This window comes from Zingiber officinale, chromosome 1B (genome assembly GCF_018446385.1).
Source record: "Zingiber officinale cultivar Zhangliang chromosome 1B, Zo_v1.1, whole genome shotgun sequence".
NCBI classification, from domain to species: Eukaryota; Viridiplantae; Streptophyta; class Magnoliopsida; order Zingiberales; family Zingiberaceae; genus Zingiber; species Zingiber officinale.
This window is the reverse complement of record NC_055986.1, coordinates 143,785,550-143,795,661: the sequence shown is the minus strand read 5'-3', so window position 1 is coordinate 143,795,661 and position 10,112 is coordinate 143,785,550. Positions and strand designations below refer to the sequence as shown.

At 43.2% G+C, this 10,112-nt stretch overlaps 1 protein-coding gene across 1 annotated transcript; it reads right to left on the bottom strand.

The window, feature by feature from the left end:
- Nucleotides 1-1,045: 1,045 nt before the first annotated feature.
- Nucleotides 1,046-4,455, bottom strand: LOC121983047 (putative receptor-like protein kinase At3g47110). Its single transcript, XM_042536038.1, has 2 exons — nt 1,926-4,455; nt 1,046-1,674 (listed from the first exon to the last, which is right to left on the bottom strand). The coding sequence occupies exons 1-2, from the start codon at nt 4,435-4,437 to the stop codon at nt 1,277-1,279; spliced, it is 2,910 nt and encodes a 969-aa protein (XP_042391972.1). The 5' UTR covers nt 4,438-4,455; the 3' UTR covers nt 1,046-1,276.
- Between the last annotated feature and the right edge of the window lie 5,657 nt (nt 4,456-10,112).

Below are 10,112 nucleotides of genomic sequence, written 5' to 3'. Positions count from 1 at the left end.
TTATATAGAACGGTGGAAGGGTTCTTGTGCGTCCACCGAGGCACATACATGTCCGAAGCCCATACTTCGGTATGTGTCTGTCAGAAAGCTTACCTGATGTCATACTGCTACAGTCCAATCACGTCTTCGATGGAACAACAGAACACCTCGTTGTCAGACTTGGAGTATGGCCTAGCCATAGGACTTGACGGCTGTCAGAAGATGTTCCTGTCCCCCTTTACCCACCGCCAGCCGGGACGTACGTCCGGCCGGCTGGACGGAGACCATCGTCCGGACGGCCCTCATCCCCTGCGCCGGCCGGGCGGCACGCCCCTCACGTCTCGCCTGTCGCTTGCATTGATATGCTACAGGCGAGTGCCTTCCGCTCGGCTCTTAGACCTTGTTTCAACTGAGCGTCGGAACCCCGACCCCTGTCAGGGCACCTTTTATTGTTGGATGCTCCTCGGTTAGCCGATCGGTCTATCCTTTCCTTCCGAGTCCGGTCGGCTCATCCTCCTCCGGTGGACCCCCGACCCTTTGATCTCCACGTGGCGTTGACCTCTTGCAATGGGGTCCCCTGCCTTGACCACCGGATCAGTGAGCTTTCTACTGTCTTGAATTAATAACCATTTAGGTTGTAATCAAGTAATTCTTGGTCTTTTACTTATTTTATTTAAGTTATTATTTCTATTTAATTTTATTTGCTATTATTGTTAACTTGAGTTGAAAGATCGAGAAAGTATTCTGTTTTAATATTTCAAGCAACTCAAACCTTTCTACCGGCCTACCCGGTCCAACACCAATCCCTCTTAAAATTAGTCGGTTCAAAGAATTAGATACTAGATACCAACTTAAAAAAAACATTTAAACATAAATAAGTTGGATTTTTTTTCCTTTTCCAATTGCCTATCCTATTAGGAATTCAGATAAGTAGTTAATTTAGAAATATCTGACTTTTTTTTAATAATTTAAGTGTACAAACTTCTAATTCGGGAGATTGACGGTTTAATCCCTAATTCATCTACTGCGTTAATCCGAAGCATAGCTTATCTATATTTAAAGATTAACCTCTACAGATATTTGATATACTAGAACATTATACATTTATAAAACAGCACTCCAACAACAAGAGAAGCAGAACGATGTTTTTAACGCTGCTTCTACATAATGGTGAATTCAGAAAAAGATACATATTCAATTTGTACATAAACTTTTCTACATGCAAATCCTATAGGGAATACAAAGCCTATTGGCTGAATATTTTTTTGTAAATATGATCATAAATTGAAGCCAGGGGCTACTTTTGGGGAGATATTGAACCATACCTTAGAAATGTATCCCTAATGTTGTGGAGCTCTCTTACTGCATCTTCCATCTTCATTCGCTCTTTCGGCGACTCCATGGAACACTGGATGCCAACTCTAAGTGCTGAACTAACACACTCTACCGCTCTCAGTCTGATTTCTTTTGTTGATGGGTCAAGGTGAAGCGTTTCTTCTCCCCATTCTGACAATAGTTTGGGGTCCATGACATCAACAGCTTGTTTAGCAATTGCCATTTCAACATATTTATGAAGGTTTAAATTTTCATTGAAGGCTGCATCTGTTGGTGTCTTTCCAGTAAACATCTCGAGCAAAAGAATTCCGTAACTGTACACATCGCCTTGGACAGAAACTTTATTGGTCAATCCATACTCTGTAATGAGGGATAAGACCACATGAAAGCTTAGCAATTCATCAAAAATAAATGAAATGTACTGAGTTTGCAAGAAATCACACTTGTACCTGAGACAATGTGACTACAATAACTGAAAGGCTATTTATTTAGACGAGTATCGTAATTCAAAATTCCTTATTGTTAAAATGTAGCAAAATTTAGTTAGTATTTTTTTTCCTCTGCTATGTTTTGATTATTTAACCATTATTATCAAATGAATGTAAACAAACCTGGAGCAGCATATCCGATGCTTCCTTTTAGTATGAGTGAACTTGTTGATGTCTCAGCCCTTGTTCTGACAGTTGCATTATGAAACCTTGCTAATCCAAAGTCTCCAACGTGCGCAACCATGTCGTGGTCTAGGAGAATATTGGTCGGCTTAAGATCACAGTGGACAACAGGAGTTGGATCATGGTGGTGAAGATACTCCAGTGCAGAAGCAACTTCAATTGATATATTCAATCTCTGGATGAGACTTAGCATTTGGGGTGTGCCTTGTTCATCTGCTTTAGGATGTAGCCACTTGCTCAGGCTTCCATTAGGCATGAACTCAAACACTAAAGCTTTGAAGTCGTTCCGTTTGAAGTCTAAACTTGAGCATGATGTTATAATCTTGACAAGGTTCCGATGTCTGATACTTCTCAAAGCTTCACATTCCGTTGTGAAGCTTCTGAAACCCCCTTTTTGCTTTAGGTCAAACACCTTCACTGCCACTGCATTATGATCTTCCCAATCCGTTAAACCTTTGTAAACAGACCCAAAGCTCCCATTGCCGACCAGATTAGAAGGTGAGAATCCATCTGTTGCTCTATGAAGCTCAGCAAAAGAGACCTTCCTATACGGCCCCTTGATATCCGAGTAGATAGAAGAAGATCTCCTCTGCTTATGGCAAGCAGCATAGAAGCTAATGAGAGAGATAATACACAAGATTCCTCCAGCAATGGAAATAGCTACAACGAGCTTCCAAGATGGATGTTTCTTCCCCATAGAGCATGGTGCCAAACCAAGCTCTGGAACACCACCACAAAGTCCTTTGTTTCCCACCACAGAGAACGAAGTAACGTTACTAAATGTTCCATCTCTTGGCAGCTCGCCCTGTAAATTGTTGAAGGAGAGGTTAAGATAAGTCAAATAAGGAAAGCTCCCAAGAAAATCCGGTACGTTTCCAGACAAGTTGTTGTTGGAGATGTCCAGAATTTGAATCCCTTTCAATTGGCTAAATTTCAAAGGAATGGATCCCTGGAAAAGATTCATTTGCAGGTAAAGATTCTGAAGGACTTTACATTGAGCAATGGCGGGAGGAATACCGCCAGTAAGTTGATTGTAAGAGACGTCAATCGTTTGGAGATTATTCAAGTGTCCAATTTCTGGAGGCAGAGGTCCTGATAGTGAGTTGTGTGAAACATTGAGAAGTACGGAGAGTGAAGGAATTAAGAGAATCTCTTTGGGCACTGCTCCAATCAATCTGTTGGCAGAAAGATCCAGTCTCTCTAGCCGGCACTTCCCAAGACTGTTTGGTATGGATCCGTTAAGTTTATTGGAAGCCAAAACAAGTTTAGTCAGCCCAATTACGTTGCCAACAGTTGCAGGTATTTCTCCATCAAAGTGGTTTCGACTCAAGTCTACTTCTACCAATTCGGAAAGGCTTCCCAGTGCTGTGGGAATGACACCATCGAGATAGTTGGACGACATATTAATTCTTGACAAGGAAACAAGCCTCCCAATCTCTGCAGGAATGCTTCCGGCTATATGATTACCACCGAGCCTCAGATCATGAAGAACTTTGGACAAATTAACTATGGATTTTGGCAACGCTCCGCCTAAATTATTGTTCTCCAAAACCAGCACTTGCAGATTGGTGCAATTGGTCAAGGCATCCAGAAAACTCCACTCAGCAGCATTCTTTGCCTCAAGCAAATTACCACTCAGAGACAATACATATAAATTGTGCAGCAACCCCAAACTCGTAGGAATTCTGCCAGTAAGCCGATTGCCACCCATTATCAGCGTGATCAGATTGGCAAGGTTTCCTATCTCAGTTGGGATGGACCCGGAGAGATTATTGTTATGCAGCAAGAGTTTGGTGAGGTTGACAAGATTTCCAATAGAAGAAGGGACGGCTCCAGTGAGTTGATTAGTGTCCAAATGAAGTATTGAAAGGGAGGAGAGGTTGCCAATTGAAGCAGGAATTGAGCTGCTGAATTGGTTGACGCTCAAGTAAAGTCTTCTCAAGCTCGAGAGGTTACCAATCTCAGGAGGAATGGCTCCTGTGAGAAGATTGCTATATAAGGAGAGATTTTGGAGCCGTGTGAGGGAGCCAAGGTTGCCAGGGATGTCTCCTTGAAGCTTGTTGTTGCTGAAATCAAGATGCTTGAGGTTGGATAGATTTTCGAGCTCTCGTGGAATGGTACCACCGAGAGCGTTGAAAGAGATGTCGAGGTTTTCAAGGAAAGTGAGGTTGGCAAGGGATGGCGAGAGTTTGCCCGACAATTGGAGGGAACTCAAATTCAAAGCTGTGACTCTCTCTTGGTCATTGAGGTAAGTGCATGTCACGCCTCGCCATTGGCACGAGCGGAGGGAGGCGTTTCCCCATGAGGACATGGCGCCGGTTGGGTCGTCGGAGATGAGAGACTTGAAGGAGAGAAGAGCCAGGTGATCGGTGGAGGATTGAGAGGCTGATAAGCCTGCACATGACAAGAGGAGAAGAAAAAGCTTGAAACAGCACTCTTGTTTCAATTCCATGTTGATGTTTTCTTGAGCTGCACTGCAAGGTGTGTGAGTACTTTGGATATAAATAGGGCAAAATAATTATTTTTTTTAGAAAAATAAAGTTCGTTATTTTGATTAGTGGCCTTTAATTGATGAATTAAAATGGACCTTATCTATTTAATAGGTAAGGTCTACCAAAATAAATTAATAGATGTTATAGATCAGAGGATTTGTAATTTATAGAGATTTGTGCTCCGTAATGTTATGTTGAAAAATTTTTAAAAAAGGGACTTAATCTAAATTTATTTCTTAAATTATTTTTTTTTTTATTTGGCCGATCTAATATTATTCTAGTAATTTTAATTAAAAAAACTACTATAATGTAAAGTAATTCCAATAAAAAATATTTCAATATTAATAAAAATTACTATATACTATAATAATTTTAATCAAAACTACTGCATAATAGTTAGGAGCAATTTTACTTGAGTCTAGTAGTTTTAATCAATACTAAAGTAATTTTGATCGGTATTAGAATAGTTTTAGCTAATGATAAAATAATTCTAACTAAAATGTTACAAAAAATATTGGATTAGTTTGAAAAAAAGAATATTTTTGAATGAAAATGAAGATAAACTATTGTTAAATATTTTTTAATATGTGATACTGTTTTAATAATAATAAAAATAAGAGGTATTTTTTATTTTATTAGAATTATTATTATTATTATTATTATTTTGAAAATTTAGATATCAATTAATTGATCTCGGTCCAATTTTTTTTTTTTTTTTTTAAGATATTCAAGAGGTGATTTTTAAGCCATGAACATTATAATAATAATAATAATAATAACACATTATCTCACTCTCAAGTCGAAAGCTACAGTTAGGAAGATTTTTTTTCACTGATTTGTCAGGTCAGAGACGACGAAAAAGTGCTGGGAAAAAGGGTGGAAAAATTAGATACGTTATACTGCAAAAAATCAACGATCAAAATTAGAACGAATCAGCAAACATAAAACGGTCCTCAATCTATGATGCATTATTCATTGGTTTTTATCATATGTTATGATCCTATCATGAGTCTGAGTAAAATTAAAATCGGATGAATTATTGTTGGTGGTGGGGGGATGAGGCGATTGAGATACTTTTCTTACAAACACTTTTGAAAATGGACTTTCACGTGGTGCTGATGGATGAAGGTGACTGAGCCGACGGTACTTGAGCTCCGCACACACTCAGACAAGCACATGGGCATTAGAGGCTAGAAATCCGGGAAAAAGTCCTCAGAGCGGGCCCTCCGATGCTCAAGTTAGGTATTTTTTCCTCAGAAAAACAGTATACGAAGGAGAAGGAAAGTAGAAGACAAGTGTGAATGTGCGAGAGCGCGTATCTGTATGCAATGGCGTAGCCAGGGCTGGGCTTTACTGGGCTCTAGCCCAGTGCAACCTAGCAATGCCCGGTAATTTTAGCCTCACCTAGTAAGCAATGCCCAACAATTTTAGGTCTTAACTTTGCTATGCTGGGCTAGGCTTTACTGGGTTCAACATTTTTAGCCCAGGGTTAGCCTCACCTAGTAAGCAATGCCCAGCAATTTTAGGCCTTAACCTTGCTATGTTGGGCTGGGCTTTACTGGGTTCAACATTTTTAGCCCAGGGTAATTGTTCAATCTGGCTACGCCATTGTCTGTATGAGGGAGAGGACCTCCCTCTTTATATGACAATGCGTACCTTCTGGAGCCTGACTGCTGTCAGAGAATGTCGGATGTCAGGACTTGTCGAGTGATAGAAGACACGTGACATCCTTACATAGACTGAAGGAAGGTTCCATTCGCAGGTGACTGTAGACCGTTGGAATATTCTCTGACACTTAGCAATTATTCTTTGACAAGCGGTTACGATTTTCTGGTCTTGTTGTCATGTAGCGCCTTCTGTCCCGACCGGGTATAAATAGGATAGCTCGGGATGATTAGTCGGGTATAACACCTGGCTCAGACCCTGGGAGGTCGGGAGTTGTGGAGAGATCATCCAGGAGCCGACCGAGAGTTAGCTGACCGAGAATTAGCTTACTAAGAGAACTAGGCCTAGAAATGACCAGGTAATGAGAGACTGATTAGTCAGATCCAAGTCAGGTATCACCCCGACTATCTACCCAGATGTCTCAGATCTAGAGTTTTAGTCTGTGAGAACCCGACTGGGAAACATGTTTCTGACGTCGTCACCCAGTCTTACTTCCTCTATCCATACTTGTTGACTGCCACATCCCCTTGACTTCTGACTGCCACGTCCCCTTAACTTCTGACCGCCAAGCCCCCATGACTTCTGACTGCCACTTCCTCTTGACTTCTAACTTCCCAACTTTATCGGACCCCCGCCATCATGTGTCGTATCACAAGCCTCCCCCCAAGTCTAGTCGAAGGAGGCTCAGGTCAGACTGACTAGACTCAGGCTCTAGTTTACTTGTTCCACCATGATGTCTTCCTCCATGACGTCCTTAAATGCTGCTCCTTTCCCTAGATCCTCGGGTATGTAACCTATTTAATCACCCAATCCACCTCGGGAGAAGGACCTCACCAACCCCTCAAAGTCGTCTCTTCACATCTCCCTCTTCAAAAAGGGTCGAGTCCCCCTACACTATTGTACTTTTCTTGCTGACTTCTTCTAACCATGACCTCGACCTCTGAGTCTGACGAGGTGTCACTCCTGCACCAACAGTTATCCCATCTGACTCAGCTACTTTCCCAAAAGATACTGCTTTAGCCGAGATGTCACATGATAGAGATCTTCAGTCTTCTCTTCGTCGAGATATTAAGGAACTTTGGTTAGCCACTAAGTCTCAGACCAAGGCTGAAGTGGCACTGAAGCAGAAAGCTTATGCAGATTTGGAGAGCCAGGCCTAATTCCTAATCTATCTAAAAGAGAAACATGCTGCTTTCATAGCCGTTCTTTAGGAAGAGAACTGGCTCAAAGATGAAACTATTGCTTAGCAGTGTCGCATTATTCAATTCACCAAGGCAGAGCTAGCTCAGGCGCAATCTTACTCGGGGCAAGCAGGTCATGCGGAACACCCTTGCTCAAGATGTCGACTGGCTACTGACACTGGCCCAGACTTCTGATTGCTTAGATATCCTTAATTGTGGAAATGAGATTTTGAGTGGCGTCTTCTATATTCTACCTAATAAATATAAATCTGGCTGGACCTTAGTCTTTGTTTTTCTTTTGTTTTCTCTCCTAGCACTTCTTTGCTTGCTGATAACCCATTCGGGGGTAAGAGTGTAAAAACTGACCCCTGAGTTACTGAGCGGGGTCATGCTAAGATGTGAGGCCGAGAGTTTTGAAATCCTGCCTGAGGGATCATTGGTTGTGAGAGTATGCTCACTCATAGCTCTCACTGGGACGAGAGTCTGGAGGCGTGAGAGCATGTTCACTTATAACTCGCGTGGGGGTGAGAGTTTGGAATCTTGACCGGAAAATCGTTGGTCGTGAGAGCAAACTCACTTATAACTCTCGCTGGGGAGAGAGTCTGGAGGCGTGAGAGCATGCTCACTTATAACTCGCGCTGAGGCGAGAGTCTGAAGGCGTGAGAGCATGCTCACTTATAACTCGGGCTGGGGCAAGAGTCTAGAGGCGCGAGAGCAAGCTCACTTATAACTCGCACTGGGGCAAGAGTCTGGAATCCCGACCGAGAGGTCGTTGGGTGTAAGATCATGACCAGGAAGGGATCGGGAGGCTTGACCATGCATGAATCTGGAGATCTGACCAGGAACGAATCTAGAGGTCTGACCAGGAATAGATCTGGAGACCTGACTAGGACTTCCTCTTGAGACCAGACCAGGACTTCCTCTGGAGACCTAATCAGGGATGGATCTGGAGGTCTGACCAGACAGTGATCCAGATGAGCAACATCTGTGACTTTAAGGGATCGTGCTAGAGGACTAAGCTTAATGCTCCTGCGATCACAAGGTACAATTTATAAGACTTTTAGTTAAATTTAAACCTTACTCTGATTGCGAGGAGGCATAAAGGCGCCAAATTTAGAGTGACACTTCCCACCGCTTTCTTCTTCGTTTCCCGAGGCAGCCACATGGAATTTTCAGTCTCCGAGTCATGGTCTTCATAAGGTAAGGTATTCCTGTTTACATATCTCCTTCCATGATTTTTCTATCACTTCCATCATAAATGGTCTTTCCTCGGGAGATGACACGTGTCCCACTAACTTAACTCGCCATAATGTATGATGCACGCTTTTTGCATGCGACCCTAAATAGCTTCCGCTTCTTGATCTGACGGCTAATGTGTGCTAGGCTGTTTCAGTTGTTCGACTCGCTTTCCGATGTTTCTTAAGGGTTTTGGTTTAAAAACCCTAAAGGATGTCTTCCATCATCCCTCACCGCTTCGACTTCCTTCGAGTTTTCTTCCTCCTCTTGCTTCCGCCTACTTAGCTTCTTCTTTGCACATTTCCTTTGTCCTCTATAAGTACCCTTCCTTTCTCAACTCCCACTCTTGTAATGGCCGGTGAGATGGAGGTGTCATGGCATGCATACTTCCGCTCCGATATGGACAATAGTGATCTTAGGGTCATTCGGGTGAGTTTGGAACTTTCCGAGGCCTACAAACTTCGTTCCCCCGGGCCTAACGACCATCCTTCCTCCCCTCCGGCCAGTTTTGTAATCTTCTTTAAAGACCAACTCCTTGGCCGACTCCGCTTCCCTATCAATCCATTTTTTTCTTCCCTGAGCCGATACTTCGGCGTTGCATTATCTCAATTCACCCCTAACGACTTTCGTGCCATGTGCGGAATGGTGATCCTGTGTCGTCTATATCGAATACCTCTGACCCTGTAGTTTTTTCATCATTTTTACATCCTCAAGTGCTCGGAGCCTAGCGTTTTCATGATGCAGTCCAGGGTCGGGTACAAGTATTTTGACGGGATGCCTTCTTCCAACAAAGGTTAGAAGTACTCTAGATTTTTTATGTCCAAAGCATCCTGGCCAGCTAAATGGCGCTATACTCTCCCCACTCCCTTTGAGCTACGCGACCACCAACACCAACTACCCTGCCACACAACTTCTGAAAAGTTGGTGGGCGTGCAACTATGACTCCTCTTTCTGCTACAAGAGAGCATACTATACACTTTTGGGCTCAGCCCTATCCGGACACCTTTGGGCGCTCCTCTTGGTAAGATCCAATTCCTCCACTTCCCAGTCTTTGCTAACTAAAGTATTTTTCTTTTTGTTTCGCAGAAGCCGCCATGTTTCGTGCCTTTGCCCTTGATTCTTCTAAATTGCCCAACGATGTTTTAAAGAAACGGGGCCAGGAGATTTTAGAGGAACATGAGGTTCCTTATGCCCTGCAAACCAACACCTCGGCAGAGGCTTCCTCTCAACCGTCCGAGGACCCCAAGGCCCTTGGAACTGAAGAAACCGTGGAGGAGAGGGTCCCCTCTCCTCCTCCAGAGAAGCGCCTACGCCTCCAGCGAAAAAGGAAACGAGTCATCCCATCAGTTCAATCCTTTCCATCAAGGCTCCCTCTTTCCTCCAAGACCAAGGCGAAAACCCCTGCTCGGGTAACCCCTTCTCTAATAATAGAGGTTGCGACTTCTCCTGTCTCAGTTTCTGTCACGGAGTAGACCGTCTCCTGGTCCGGAGATTAGCCCGAAGATGTCGTGACCCCTTCTCTTCCACCCTCTACTCCTTCGTTGGCACCGGCC